Genomic DNA, 16,700 nt, shown 5'->3' on the forward strand with positions numbered 1-16,700 from the left:
TCCTCACTATATTCGGCTCCATGTAAGCACTGGACAGCATAAGAATGCTATTAACCTGCAGATTAACCAAATATCTGCAGGTCAATAGCATTATTTCTGTTTGACAGGTTCCCTTTTATGCCCCATACTGTGATGGGATGAAATTGGTGTGTTTCCTGGAGTTCTTGCTGGATAGCTGTAATGCATTTAACTATCTCTATGATTTCTTGAAAACAATCTGTACAGGCAACTCTAGACTCAAATACGACCAATTGTGTCCGGCATCGGAACGATCATGGAATGATTCAGTGAGTAGCTTAATTCATAGTTACAACCACTTTCTCAAAGAACTCCTGGTGTCTTCAAAGATTCCTGTGACATATTGAAACAACTTTCCAATTTGACCTGGTCCACAGAATTTATTTGGTTAAGTTGTATTTGCAACAGGCTGTTTGTGTTCCCTTTATTTCTTTGAGCAGTATATATCAATTCCATATGACATTGCCATTAATGCTTTTCAATTCCATCTGTCCAAGTATATTGGTTAATCCTCCAATTTATGGTTTTATTATTTTTGTCACTGACTTTTCCATAACTCATCATTTTTTCTCCTTTGGCTGGTTTCACATTTGCGTTTTTTAGCGCTGGAAAAAAACGCATATGTGCGCATGCGTTTTTTCCCCTATATTTAACATGGGTGCGCATACCTGCGCGCTTGTAAGCGCATGTATGCGATTTTCATGCGCTGCGTTTTTTTGGGGTGTGCGTTTGTATTTTCCAGACGCAGCATGTTGCATTTTTTGGCCCTGCAAAAAAGCGCATGCGCACATATGCGCACGTGTTGCGCTAAAAATGGCCATTATAGCCTATGGATGCGCATATGTGCGCACTGGCATGCTCATGTATGCGTTTTTTTGCATATGCGTTTTTTTTTTTTAACCATGGAATTTAGGGGTTTGGGTTAGAGTTAGGGTTAGTTAAGGGGGTTTAGGGTTAGGGTTAGGGTCAGGGTCAGGGTTAGGGTTGGGGTTTGGGTCAGGGTTAGGGTTAAGTATGGTTTGGTTAAGGGTTAGGGTCAGGGTTAGGGTCAGGATTAGGGTTAAGTATGGTTTTGTTAAGGGTTAGGGTCAGGGTTAGGGTTAGGGTTAGGGTTATGGTCAGGGTTAGGGTTAGGGTTAGGGTCAGGGTTAGGGTTAGGGTCAGGGTTAGGGTTAAGTATAGTTTTGTTAAGGGTTAGGGTCAGGGTTAGGGTCAGGATTAGGGTTAAGTATGGTTTTGTTAAGGGTTAGGGTCAGGGTTAGGGTTAGGGTTAGGGTCAGGGTTAGGGTCAGGATTAGGGTTAAGTATGGTTTGGTTAAGGGTTAGGGTCAGGGTTAGGGTTAGGGTCAGGGTTAGGGTTAAGTATGGTTTTGTTAAGGGTTAGGGTCAGGGTTAGGGTTAGGGTTAGGGTCAGGGTTAGGGTTAGGGTTAGGGTTAGGGTCAGGGTTAGGGTTAGGGTTAGGGTTAGTTAGGGTTTAGGGTTTGGGTTAGGGTTAAGTATGATTTGGTTAAGGGTTAGGGTCAGGGTTAGGGTTAGGGTTAGGGTCAGGGTTAGGGTTAGTAAAGTCATGGTTTGGGTAGTGTGAGGGGCCACCTAAAAATGTTGGAAAAAAACGCAAACGCGGTAAAAACGCACTAAAAACGCATACAAACGCATAAAAATGCTGCGTTTTTTTCATGCATGCTCATAAAAATGCTTGAAAAAAACGCAGCAGTTGTATGCTTTTGTATGCGTTTTTTCAATGCGTTTTTTTGCGGGAAAAACGCGCTGCAAAAAAAAGCAAGTGTGAAACTAGCCTTTGAGCAAGAATTCTTCTTACATTGTAGAGGTGTTTCTATGGGTGCTAAATATTCGCTATTGCTAATTTGGAGATGTCTTTCTGGGAGGGCAATTATCTACAGTGGGGGAAATAAGCTTTTGATTCAATGCTGATTTTGTAAGTTAGCCCACTAACAAAGACATGAGCAATCTATAATTTTAATGTTAGGTTAAATTAACATTAAGAGATAGAATATTAAAAATAAAATCCAGAAAATCACATTGTATACATTATTTTCATTTATTCGCTTTCAGACACTTCATCTCTCAGCATCAATGGAAGATAGCATGATTGCAAGTGTTTGGGTTTGAAAGAGTCAACAGATAGATTAGATGAGGAGACATCAGGAGATGCCTCCTCACACATGAGATATTTTGGATATATATCCCAGGTAGAAGTATCACTGGATGAGCTGCTGAAAATTGAATTCAAAAAATATTTTCCTTAGAAACTTTATTTTACCAGGTTTGCAAAGTCAATTCGTTTCTAGGTCAATACAAGACAAAAAAGTAGGTTTTTGGCCTGATGAAGAGGTCCTGCATTGACCTCGAAACTCGTTGACTTTGTAAACCTGTTAAAATAAAGTTTCTAAGGAAAATATTCATTGAATTCAATTATCAGCAGCGCATCCAGTGACACTTCACCCGAATATGTTCTTTCTCTAAGGGCCCACCAACAATCCGACGTGGATGGGATCGCTGGGACATAGTGAGCTGATCGCTGGTGAGCTGTCACATAGGCAGATTCACCAGCGATCAGGACCAGCGAGCACGCTGGTATCCAGGGTAAACAGTGGGTATCTAAGCGCCGCACGGCGCTTAGTTACCCGCTGTTTACCCTGAATACCTGATCAGGACCAGTGAGCATGCTGGTATCCAGGGTAAAAATCCTTTATGCCAGCTCTCAGCGTCTGCTGTATGGCGCTGGGAGCTCGCTGATCATTGGTCTTTCGCTGTCAAACGCAGCGATGTGTGCTGCCCAGCGGGAGACCAACGATAGATTTATGGCCCAGACCATTAGGCAATGATTAACAATCAGCCAACTGATCATTGATCGTTGCTACATGTTACACGCAACAATGTTGTTTCGACATCGCTGCAATGTCACCAAACTGGTGACGTTGCAATGATATCGTTCACAATATCGTTGCATGTAACGGGGCCTTAAGTCCTTTAGAATCGTGTCTTGAAGCAACTGTTATGTGCATTTGTTACATGTTGCTTTGTTGCAACACCAAGAAAAAGCCTCAAAAAAGAACAATCAGGGTTCAAGGATCAAATATGAAAGCCAGAGAGCACCAGAACAGAAAAAAGCCTTTAAACTGTAACCTTTAACAGGTACGCTTGTGTTATATGTGCTACTGAGGATCTCAGTCCTTCTTTCAAATTTGTGAATGGGGTGTTGAATCTGGGTATTGCAGCTTGCTATTTCTTTTATTACGAGATAAGTCCTATTTCAAGCCGCATTTTCTATTATCCAATTTTAACCCCTATATAGATGTTTTTTTCAAATTTCTGAATAGGGTATTAAGCCCAGGTGTGTGTATCTATTGCAGTTTTGTGTCTTTTTGACTACGAGATGTTATATTAAAGCTGCATTTTTTCATATTCATTGTTAAAATCTGAGATAAGACTGCATTTTTACTACGAGATAAGGTTTACAGCACTATAGCACTTTTATACGAGACCTATTGTCTCTTCACTTTTGTTATTCGGTACCATAGGTGTGAGTGTGTGTTTTCTTTTTGTGTCCCTTTTTGTATACGCAGGGTGGTCCAGGGCGTAATCAGGGAGCCGACGTTGAGCGGGTGTGCCATATCGTCTACAATTAGGGTGCCAACCTCCGCAGTTAGGAAGGGTCATTCTAGGGCCTACTAGGGCATTATAGACAATGAAGCAGCTAGCTGGGTGACAGTTAGAAGGCGGGGTAGAGGGAAGAGCACCAGGGAGGCTAGTCCTGATCTGGCATGCCCCAATAAGTTTGCTAAGTTGGCAGATGAGGGGAGTGTTAGTGCAGGAGTAGTACTGCTGCAGTAAGGCATGTCCCCTGAAAGCCGGAGGAGTGTCTGCTCCAGCAAGGGGGGAAATAGGAGAGCAGGGCAGGCCAGACAGGTTCTGGTAGTGGGAGACTCAATTATTAGGGGAACAGATAGGGCAATCTGTCACAAAGACAGGGATCATCGAACGGTGTGCTGCCTACCTAGCGCTCGAGTCCGACACATCGCTGATCGGGTTGACAGATTACTGGGAGGGGCTGGTGAGGATCCAGCGGTGATGGTGCACATTGACACAAATTACAAAGTTAGAGGTTGGTGGAAGGTCCTTAAAGATGATTTCAGGGAATTAGGCTGTGAGCTTAAAGCAGGGACCTCCAAGGTGGTATTTTCAGAAATACTTCCTGTACCATGTGCCACGCCAGAGAGGCAACGGGAGATTAGGGAGGTTAATAAGTGGCTCAGGATTTGGTGTAAGAAGGAGGGGTTTGGGTTCCTGCAGAACTGGGCCGACTTCTCAGTTGGCTACAGGTTCTACGCTAGGGATGGGCTGCACCTCAATGGGGAGGGTGCAGCTGTGCTGGGGGAGAAAATTGCTAGAAGGTTGGAGGAGTGTTTAAACTAGGGACAGGGGGAGGGTATTCCTTTTATAGGAGGGGAAGACAGTGCAGATAGAGACCTGGGCACAAATAGTGAAATTGGGGGTGGGGGTGGCATGGGGGGTGGGGTTAGAACAGTTAATAATTTAAGAAAGAATAGCGGTACAGAGAGATACATAAAGTGCATGTATACTAATGCCAGAAGCCTCACCAACAAAATGGAGGAATTGTAGTTAATGTTGTTGGAACATAATTATGACATGGTGGGGATATCTGAGACATGGCTGAACGAGAGCCATGACGGGGCAGTTAATTTACAGGGCTATAGTCTGTTCAGAAATGACCGTACAAATAAACGAGGGGGAGGCGTGTGTTTATATGTAAAATCATCCTTAAAACCCATCCTTCGTGATAATATATATGAATCTAATGAAAATGCAGAGTCCCTGTGGGTAGAGAAAAGTGGAGGGGGGAAAAATAATAAATTACTGATAAGGGGTTTGTTATAAGTCTCCAAAAATAATGGAAGCAACAGAGAATATCCTCATAAAGCAAATAGATGAAGCAGCGACTCAAGGAGAAGTCATTATTATAGGGGACTTCAACTACCCTGAAATACATTGGGGAACCGAAACCTGCAGTTGCAGCAAAGGTAATAGGTTTTTGAGAACTATGAGAGACAATTGTCTTTCACAACTGGTTCAGGACCCAACAAGAGGAGGGGCACTGCAAGACCTAATATTAACCAACAGGCCAGACCGCATATCAAATGTAAGGGTTGGGGGTCATTTGGGTAATAGTGATCACAAATTAATAAGTTTTCATGTATTCTTTAATAAGATGGGTAGTAGAGGGGTTACAATGACACTAAACTTCAGGAAAGCAAATTTCCAACGGATGAGAGATGATTTTGGTGCAATCAACTGGGACGATATCCTGAGACATAAAAATACACAAAGAAAATGGGAGACGTTTATTAGCATCCTGAATAGGACCTGTGCACAATATATACCGTATGGGAATAAGCATGCGAGAAATAGGAGAAAACCACTATGGCTAAATAGAGCTGTAAGGGGCACAATAAGAGATAAAAATAAAGCATTTAGAGAATTAAAGCAAGTAGGTAGTGATGAGGCATTAAATAAATACAGAAAATTAAATTAATTCTGCAAAAAGCAAATCAAGACAGCAAAGATTGACACAGAGAGACTCATTGCCAGAGAAAGTAAAAATAATCCCAAAATATTCTTTAACTACATAAATAGTAAGAAACTAAAAAATGATAGTGTTGGTCCCCTTAAAAATAGTCAGGGTGAAATGGTAGATGAGGATGAGGAAAAAGCCAATATGCTAAATGACTTTTTTCAACAGTATTTACACAAGAAAATCCCATGACGGATAACATGATCAGGGATAAAAATTCTCCATTAAATGTCTCCTGTTTAACCCAGCAGGAAGTACGGCGGCGTCTAAAAATCACTAAAATTGACAAATCCCTGAGCCCGGATGGGATAAACCCCCCGAGTACTGCAGGAATTAAGCACAGTCATAGATAGACCATTATTTTTAATCTTTAAAGATTCCATATTAACAGGGTCTGTACCACAGGACTGACGTATAGCAAATGTGGTGCAAATATTCAAAAAGGGGACAAAAACTGAACTTGGAAATTATAGGCCAGTAAGTTTAACCTCAACTGTTGGTAAAATCCTGGAGGGTCTTCTAAGAGATACTATACTGGAGTATCTGGAGAAGAATAACCTCATGACCCAATATCAACATGGGTTTACAAGGGACCGTTCCTGTCAGACTAATCTGATAAGCTTTTATGAAGAGGTAAGTTCCAGACTGGACCATTGGAATGCAGTGGATGTGGTGTACATGGACTTTTCAAAAGCTTTTGATACGGTGCCACACAAAAGGTTGATACATAAAATGAGAACAATGGGGATAGGGGAAAATATGTGTAGGTGGGTTAAGAGCTGGTTCAGGGATAGGAAACAAAGGGTAGTTATTAATGGAGCACACTCGGACTGAGTCATGGTTAGCAGTGGGGTACCACAGGGGTCATTTTTGGGCCCACTTCTTTTTAACATATTTATTAATGACCTTGTAGGGGGCATAGAGAGTAGAATTTCAATATTTGCAGATGACACTAAACTCTGCAGGGTAATCAATACAGAGGAGGACAATTTTATATTACAGGAGGATTTATGCAAGCTAGAAGCTTGGGCTGATAAATGGCAAATGAGCTTTAATGGGGATAAATGTAAGGTCATGCACTTGGGTAGAACGAATAAGATGCATAATTATGTGCTTAATTGTAAAACACTGGGCAAAACTGTCACTGAAAAAGACCTGGGTGTATGGGTGGACGACAAACTCACATTTAGTGGCCAGTGTCAGGCAGCTGCTGCAAAGGCAAATAAAATAATGGGATGCATTAAAAGAGGCATAGATGCTCATGAGGAGAACATAATTTTACCTCTATATAAGTCACTAGTGCAACCACACTTAGAATACTGTGTACAGTTCTGGTCTCCGGTGTATAAGAAAGACATAGCTAAACAGGAGTGGGTGCAGAGAAGAGCAACCAAGGTTATTAGGGAACTAGGGGGTCTGCAATAACAAGACAGGTTATTACACTTGGGGTTATTTAGTTTGGAGAATCAAAGGTTTAGGGGTGATCTTATTACAATGTATAAATATATGCAGGGACAATACAAAGACCTTTCTAATGATCGTTTTACTCTTAGACCTGTGACGGGGACAAGGGGGCTTCCTCTTTGTCTGGAGGAAAGAAGGTTTAAGCATACTCACAGACACGGATTCTTTCCTGTAAGAGCAGTGAGACTATGGAACTCTCTGCCATATGATGTTGTAATGAGTGATTCCCTACTAAAATTTAAGAAGGGACTGGATGCCTTTCTTGAAAAGTATAATATTACAGGGTATATACACTAGTTTCCTTAATATTGCATTGATCCAGGGAGCTAGTCTGATTGCCGTATGTGGAGTCGGGAAGGAATTTTTTTCCCCAATGTGAAGCTTACTGTTTGTCACATGGGTTTTTTTTGCCTTCCTCTGGATCAACATGTTAGGGCAAGTTAGGACAGGATATGGGTTGAACTAGATGGACTTAAAGTCTCCCTTCAACCTTAATAACTATGTTACTATGTTATTGTGTCCTCTTCCTTTTCCCAGTTTGCATTACTACTGTTTTGGATATATTATGTAGGTACCTGCAGCCTGGATGATCTTAATTTATTCAAGGAAATTATGTTCCATTGCTAAGTATTGTTTCTAGAGCCTCTAGTAACTTTGGTATTTATTTTTAATGATGTAAATTGTTTTTTTATGTTTCTTGATTTTATATACCTGTGTTTGTCATGTGATATCCATACTCTTGTTGATTTTGTACATAAAGGCATTCTGGGGATGGTGCCTTTGAAACAAGCTGCTAATTCACAATTTTAATGTGTAATTTTTTAAAATACAATTTTCAATAAATCTATAGAATTTTTAAGAAGCTGGATTTATATTCTCTCCAGGGAACAACATGTGGTTTGCACGCTGTAAGGATTCACAAGATCGTAGTTCCTAGAGAGGCTACAGACTTTCATCAGAAGATTAGACAAATTATTTATGCTACACTCCCATGATGAGCTTTTGGTAAGTTTTTGATGCTGCAAAATTTCTGCACCATTTTTTCACCTATAACGTAAATTAGGTTACTTACGGTCATTTCATTGCATTTTTTTTTGGTCTTATTGGAATGCCATGTTTTAAAGAAAGCTGCTTTATTTTTGAAACTTATTGGTATTTGGCTTTAACAAATCTTTATTGATACAGTCGTGTATGGATTACATGCAATTTTATTGTATTTCTGCCGCAAAAATGCATGTGCGGGTTTTACCGGCAGAGTTTTCACATCTGATGCAAGTCTATGAGAAAAAAAAACACATAAACCTCAGCATATACCTGCAAGAGAAATTGACAAGTTGCTTATTTGAATTATGCATATCAGGTCACTTTACTCTTAATAAAAAAGATGCTCAGTGGGTGTGAAATTTCTGTAAATCTCATGCACTTTCCTGGAACTTTAATGGGCTATGTGCACACGCTGCTGATTCTGCTGCGGATCCGCTGCGGATTTGGCCTCTGTGGATCTGCAGCAGTTCTGCAGACAGTGTACAGTACCATGTAAGTCTATGTGACTTACAATCCGCTGTGCACATGCTGCGGATTTTCAACTGTGGAAAAGCTGTGGTTTTGAATCCGCAGAAAGAATTGACATGACAATTCTTTCTGCGGATTCCGCTGCGGTTTGCCACCTATTCCATTGTCCAGGTGGCAAACTGCAGGGGAAAACCACAGGACAATCCGCAGGTAAAACTGCAGTTCATTTTACCTGCGGTTTTACCTGCGGATCCGTAGATACAAATCCGCGGGTGAACCGCAGCGCGTGCACATACCCAGACGTTGACTTTTTTATGAAGTGAAATTAGGCAGTGTCAGAAACTCACCAAAAACTCATCATGGGCAAACAGCCTTAACCTCTGAAGAAGTCTATTAATAATCTTTTGACTTTTTATAGGCCCCATGGAGATCCTACAATGCTCATTGTGATGTGCTTCTCTATAAATATTTCCGTACATTTTTGGAGGCACTGAAATACAAATAATATCTTTTTTTATATGTCTTTTGATAAGATTCAAATCCAGTTCTAAATTTCAATATTGACATCTCATTACAAAAAAAAGCAGGAAAGGAGATGTGCCAACTTTCAGAAGCAGAGAAGAAATGTGTGCGCAGGCATTAACACCATTTATTTCTAATCGAATGAATGATCTGAATCGACTTTGTAGCGGATTCCACGCGGCTTCTTGTGAAATGCTAAATGGAAGCATTTCATGTTCAAACCCTTTGGCAAAAAATGAATGGGACTTTGTTATTTTTGCTTTTTTTCAATCTCTTTCCAGACTTCACAGGAAATTAGTATTGAAACTTTGCCGTTCTGTTCTCGCCTGGTAGAATATAGAAGAGATAGTGAAATCTAAGTCTATCTAAGTTATCCTAACATTTCGCGCATTGTCAGAGCCTGCAGACCTTCAGGCATCCTCCAACGTACATGTAAGCTTTTCATTTAACACTTACTGCAACATTCTCAATTATTCTCAACAGAGTAAGAGACCACAATCTTAACCAGCAAACCTATTGTTAGTGAGTAGCACATATTTTCTATATGAGGTATATTCCTGAGCATCGGCTAAGGAATTTCTCAGCTAAAGCTCAGTGAAGAATCTATTCATAAGACCTACAAAGCCTCACAGCAAAAAGCTTTTTATGCTACATCTCAACAGTCAGAAACCTTCTCTCTCTGTATTTGTCAGATGTATCAAAATAGCAAGAAGTCAGGATAAAAATATTCCAAAGGATGGAATGCATGGCATAGTATAGGAGAAAATGGAAAGCATTCCCAACATGGTATGTAGTGTTAAAAATAGGATTACCTTTTTTGTCGTCAAAGTAGAGGGTCTGCTGAGCCGGGTTTGACCACTGGAGGGAGGTGTTATCATTTTGATCAACGCGACAAGTCAGGTTCACCGTTCCTCCTTCGATAGCTGTAACGTTTTGTGTTACTGGAAACTGCCCTTGGCTCACTAAAGGGAGAGTCAGAGGATATCGCTGAGCACAGAAGTTACAAAGCAGAATGTAAAGCACGAGCATGCTACAGGCCGACACATACAAAAATCAAGAGAAAACAGTGCTGGGAAATAACAGGAGGCAATCAACTCTGAACATGACTTGTTTGGTTCACCTCTGGATCAAAAATGCCTTTGTTGTGGTCCTTAGATTTGAAACTTAACAATATTTGCTATTTCCTGTGTTGGGAAGTCTAAAATATAGATGAAGCAGAGCGTGGTCAGAAAATAAGGTGCTAAGCAAAAACAGGAGAGGAAGGCCAAAACATAAAGAAGTGCCATCCTAATCAGTCGTAATTAAATATAAAAATGTATATATCTCTATTAAACACCATTAACAAAGACCATAAAAATATTTAAATCCACATTTCTAATATCGTAATACACACCCCTGTGTGTAAAATAGACCAAAAAAGAAAACTGTGGGAAGTACATAAATAGATAAACAAGTGTACAATATGGACAGTGATGATCCAGGGTATTGTGATAAATTCAAGCAGGTGCTCACAGAAGTGAATTTGTCAAAAAATGCTATATGCAATGGCCATATACCATGCTGCACCCTCACCAGATGCTAGTCTATTGCCAGGATCACACATGCGAGAAACACGCATATTAATACCCAGCACTGTCGCCGGCACTTGGATCAGAACGTGTGACCGCATAGCAATACATGCAGCCGCAGGCTCCGCTCCTGAGCGCCGGCAGCAGTGCCGGGTATTAACTTTGCGAGACTCGGCCGTGTCTGTCACATGTGTGATCCTGGCCTATAAAGAAACATTGAAAACATTTAAGGCAGTTGTAACCCTTATTTAAGATGTAAGCAAAGAGACTACCGGGTCTTGGCAGTAGAAACATATACTTCTTTACATGAATAATCCCATTTACATATATGATGACAAGATATACAAGCAAAGTAGCCTGAATGGGAAGCACAAGAACTATGTGCCAAAAACCAGAGGGCTCATGGTATAAATATAGGGAAAGAGAGTGGGCACAAACAGGCTAACACATGTAGAGCCCACAAGTTCACACTGGAAAATGGAATACCATTCACTCCCAAAATAAGCATAACTCCTCTGTACTTAGAAAAACAGGAATTAACTATGGTATGCTGTAAGCAAAAGGAACAAGGGTGTGAGGAAAGGCTTCACATGTATCGCTGTAATGACAGCTTCATCAGGGAGATAGTGTTTGGTGGATATAGCTAGCAAGCAATTAATTAAGTAAATGGTTACCGGCAATTTGCTATGTCCCTGCTGTCCTGAAGCAGATCTAAGAGAGATTCACAGACTGCCTGTGCTGGCAAGGCTTAGAATAATTAAGTGGAGTGAATAATCTAATTAGCCATGTGTCCAGGCACTGCCAGATAGACAAAGCAGGAAGTATCAGGCACCATGCACTGAGGAGGAGTGCTCTAGTAAGGGAAAATATTCACTATACAAAATGCTGGCACGCACATGTCTGATCTATTAAAATAAACAGTACTATCAAAAACAAGAATCTGTTATCCAAAACTACAACTTGTCCCTCAAGAAAACAAGCTCTAATTTGGAAATGACAAAAAAAGGTAAAAAGTAAAAGCAAAAAAATAAAAAATGAAAGCAAAAAAGTAAAACATAACTGGGTCCAAATCAAGTAAAATAGAAACTCTGGAATGTCCTGAACCTGGTGGTAATGTGGGAACTTGCTGGGATTTAAAAAAAAAAAAGTTCAACAAGGTCCTAGTAAATTCTAAATTGTTTCGTAAGCCATCCGTGAATGTTTTTGGCAATTTTTAAAATCTAACCTAATGTAACTTAACCCCTTAATGTCCAATGACGGGCATATTCAGTCATTGGATGTCTCCCCCACTTTGATGTAGTGAGCCCACTTCAAAGTCAGGACATGTCAGCTGTTTTGAACGGCTGACATGCGCCTGCAATAGACACAGGTGGAATTGCGATCGACCTGCGCCAATTAACACATTAAACGCCGCTGTCAAACGCTGACAGCAGCATTTAACCAGTGCTTCCGGCCACGCGGCTGGAAATGCGCTCATCGCTGACACCCGTCACGTGATCGGGGTGAGCGATGTGTTGGCATAGCAACCAGAGGTCTTCTGGAGACCTCTATGGTTGTTGATGCCGCATTGCGATGAGTGCCACCCGGTGGTCGTTGCTCATAGCAATGCTGCAATTCTGCAACATATAGGTGATCTGCTCATCGCCTATATGTAGCAGAGCCAATCAAGTATGGGATGCTTCTAGCCTCCCATGGAGGTTATTGAAGCATGCCAAAATTAAAAAAAACATTTTTTTGTTGCTGTGACACTGCATTAAAATGCAATAACGGGCGCTCAAAAGAACATATCTGCACAAAATTGGTATTATTAAAAATGGCAGCTCAGTGAGCAAAAAAATAAGCCCTCACCCAACCACATATCACAATAAATGGAGATGCTACGGGTCTCTGAAGAAGGTGCAATTTATGTTAACAAACTTTGGAATTTTTTTTCACCACCAAAAAAGAACCTAGACATGTTTGGTGTTTAAGAACTCGTAATGACCTGGATAATCATAATGGCAGGTGACTTTTTGAATTTAGTGAACCTAGCAAAAAAAAACAAGCAAAAAACAAGTGTAGGATTGCACTTTTTTTGCAATTTCACTGCACTTGGAATTTTTTTCCTATTTTGTAGTACACAACATGGTAAAACCAATGGTGTCGTTCAAAAGTACAACTCGTTCCACAAAAAAACAAGCCCTCACAAAGCCATATTGATAGAAAAATAGAAAAGTTATGGCTCTGGAAAAAGGGGAAGGAAAAATGAAAATGCAAAGCCAAAAATACCCCTTGTCGTTAAAGGGTTAAAGGGAATCTGTCACCACATTTGACTTATTTAACTTATTAGTAAGTATATATAAGTGACCTCTTCCAGGATTCAGTGCAGGTGGTGCCTGGAGATAACTCTGCCTCCAGAGCTTATTTTACATGAAGGAGGTGTTCCCAGTGTGAGACAAGTAACCAACACAGAACAGGAGAAATGAAATTTGTCTTCTTGCAAGCACACTTTGCTTGTCTCTGAGCTCTGCTGTAATGCAGCAATATTGCATCCCTGTCTACCTGTGAGCTGGAAGCTGGTGCTGGGGGAAAGCTGCAAGATTTCAGTTATCAGGAGAGCAGAGAGCAGCCATTACACAAAACACTGATAACATTGGTAACTAAGTCACATCACACTGGTTATGATGCCATATATTTAAAATAAGCTCTGGGGGCTGCATCATCCACCCTGGATCATGGAAGATGATTTCTCAACAACAACACAGCTTACATGAGACACACAAGGAGGACTTTTTTCAGCACTCTATAACCTGAATGCCCATATTAATAGTTTATAGAGGTCAAATGTGGTGACAGATTCCCTTTAAACTGTAAAAATGTAATCTGACATATTTGAAAGTGCAAAGTTAACTCAAGAACTGCATAAACTTTTTTCCTCTAACCATTTATTTCTCTTGATATTAGTAGACACTCAGTATCTTCAGCTACTTTCCTAAATAAAGTTGAAATATCCGTGACAGATCTTACAGCAACACAAATATCGTCCGGTAGATTATTACTTTGGGTAGACAACACATACCTGATAATACTGTGCATGTCTTTGTAGCAAACTATGAAATAAGTCACCGATAATATATTTTTTCAGCAAAACCACAATATTATCCTTTGCGACCTGCCATATATACAAAGAAAACAAATGTGCTGGAAATAAAGGAATACTGTAAGGTAACATTGTCTAATTTTTATCGCTATGTCTTTCTTTAAATCACTAGTGGGTTGAATCATTGCTGCTATAAAGCACTTTCCAATTGGGTGATAAATTAGAATGTGCTAGAACACTAATATAAACAATATGATGGAAGAAAGGATATAGGAGGTAGCAGCGGCATATGTCTTGTATCTCACCATTCTGAAAATATACAGTATATCTCCTGTCAAATCAGTTGTGTCCTCTGGGAACATAACATTCATAATGCACATTTAATCTGCATTTCTAAATTGTTTATATGCAAAGCTGTAATTCTTGGTGTGATAATCAGTCCAAGAGGCTTCCAGAGACGAAAGATTCAATAAATAAATCAATGAAGTCCTTTTATATCATCTCTTTCACTGCGTGATTAACTCGAGTGCCACACACTGCATTCACATAGTCAGACATTTGGCTCAATATTCCTTTCAAGCTTCCTCGTTTTCCACCCCGTTTCTAAAACAATTTTGTATGTGCTTTTCTTAATTACAGGGTAATCTTGAAGAAACCTTTCATCTCTGACAATTTGTTTCTGCTAAGAAGAATATGTGTAAGCTGGTGAAACAGCTATGTGTACTCCCCGGGGAAAGTTGGAGGAGACCTCAGTTAACTACAAATGTGTCAATGGATGTGGTTAAAAATGTAGCACAGTGGGTAATTGAGGGGGTATACTACCTTTGGAAATATTTGTTTCATTTCCAAGAAAAAGTCACATGCCTCAATTTCTGTGTTACCAAAAACTAGACTACTAAAATGTATCTTTATCCTTGTATTTATAATAATGGCATGAGATGACTCATTTTTTAGTCACAATAGTCAATGGGAAAATGGGACTATAAAAAAGGCACCCAAAAGTAAGGAAGTTAACTATTGCAACCAAGTAGTGTCGTAAAGAGGTTCCAATTGATCAAAATGGTTTAAATCAATTAAATAGTATTCAAATTAAAAGTAATTTGTCACCATGTTTTTACCACTTAATTTGAGAACAGCGTAATGTTATTGGATTTTTGACCTTGAAAAAGGTAAAAAGTATTGGATGATAAAAAAACATTCATTTTATAACATTGAAGATTCTTCATTTCCGCAAGCTCAGGCCAGGTTTGTTTGTTATTTTACTGACAGGTGTGAGCTGCAACCCTCAGCTGTTAGCATTTGAAAGACTGATGTGGAGACACCGGGTCAGCAGGTGCCCTGGTCCGCTAGCCGAATCCGTGTGGACCAAGAATCATCCCATCAAATGCCCACTCTCCTTTTACAGTGGCATAATACTACTCAGACAACACAGGATGAAGGAAAAACAGTACGGAAATACTTTATTAAACCAAAGACAGGTAAATAACACCTAGAACAGTCCCAGCAAAATATGCAAGATGGTGCAAAATTACAAAGTCTCGCCCTTCTGCTGAATCATTGGGATAAGAGCAGCTGTTACTTCAGAGCTTCCAGGGTCAACTATCCCACTAACAAGGTAACAACAAGCTTAGGAAGATAACAGGCAATTTAACTACATGTACAGTTGACCAGAGAGTCACAGACTGGCTTCTCCGAATATCTCCACAATGCCAGGTGACCAGTGAATCCCATCCCTGGCTTTCACAAAATGCATCCAAGGGGCTCAAATGACCAGTGGGTCTAAATCCCAACTACCCCTAACGTATACATGGTTCTACAATGTTCAGTGGAGAAAATCTTTATTCTTCCAGCTAGGGCCATGGTTCATAAGCTGGAATCCTGTAGAATGACAAACCTGTGTCCCTAGTGATGAAGTCATGGATATTGGCCCCCCAGACTAATAATTGCAGCCCATAGCCACCCCAGAAAAGGCACATCTATTAGATCAATTCTGGTGCTTTGCCTGACTCTTCCTACTTGTGCTGAGGAGGTGGCAAGTGGGGTTCTTATTTGTAGGGTTAATTTCACCTTTCTGTTGTTCTGTGACATCAAGCCCACAGCTTAGTAATGGAGAGGCATTTGTAAGACGCTTCTCCATTACTAACCCTATATTAATATTGTAAATAAAAACAAACCCAGAATAAAGTCCCTTAACTGAATGACACAAAGTCATTAAATGCATATGAATTAAATCATGCTCACATTATCTCCCGGTTCACAGAAGCCAATATCTACTGTAACAGAAATAAAAGGCTGCATTCCTAGCTGGACCACTAAAGTGCGGGAACCTCAATAAGATCAGCGTGCTTGTGAGACTTTTCTCACTGTGCTAGTTGTGAATTCACTGAGGTCACTGCAGTTCAGGGGCCCAGCTGGGAATGCAGCCTCAGTGACCATGCTCGGAAAATCTTGAGTAACAAGTATACTCCATCATCATTAATTCAGACTCTAACATAAGAAATCAAATTAATCATTTGATTAGCCCCAAGAATTATGGGTACCTAGTCTATCCATGAAGAACATGTAAAAATGCAAAAGAGAAGAGAAAAAAGACCAATGCATAAGAATAGCGCACACCTTAATATAGAAAAATGTATGACAATATTTTATTATTCAAATGATAGACCACAACAAAACACATACATGATAAAACACGATTAAAAACTACAATATCAATAACACAAGGTCCCATGCTAATAACAGATGATAACTAAACCCGATCCTGAAAAACACTGATGTATATAAAGTATGATACACCAAAAAAACATGAAATCATAAGCATACTCCAATAAATAGAACCTGCGCTCATACATGAACAGACAAAATTGGGTGTCCCCAAGACTGGAAAAGTGGTGAATAAACAGGGGATAACCAGTTAACCCT

At 40.0% G+C, this 16,700-nt stretch overlaps 1 protein-coding gene across 5 annotated transcripts in view; it reads right to left on the reverse strand.

The window, feature by feature from the left end:
* The window catches only part of CADM2 (cell adhesion molecule 2), a 1,004,393-nt gene that overhangs the window by 560,119 nt on the left and 427,574 nt on the right, over window positions 1–16,700 (reverse strand). For all 5 annotated transcript variants that reach the window (XM_073584447.1, XM_073584446.1, XM_073584445.1 and 2 more), the window contains exon 2: window positions 9,944–10,093. In XM_073584447.1, coding sequence (XP_073440548.1) covers window positions 9,944–10,093 — 150 coding nt within the window. The remainder of the gene's footprint in view (window positions 1–9,943; window positions 10,094–16,700) is intronic.

Source organism: Dendrobates tinctorius, unplaced genomic scaffold (genome assembly GCF_039654945.1).
Source record: "Dendrobates tinctorius isolate UK_male_01 unplaced genomic scaffold, ASM3965494v1 ptg000084l, whole genome shotgun sequence".
Classification (NCBI taxonomy): Eukaryota; Metazoa; Chordata; class Amphibia; order Anura; family Dendrobatidae; genus Dendrobates; species Dendrobates tinctorius.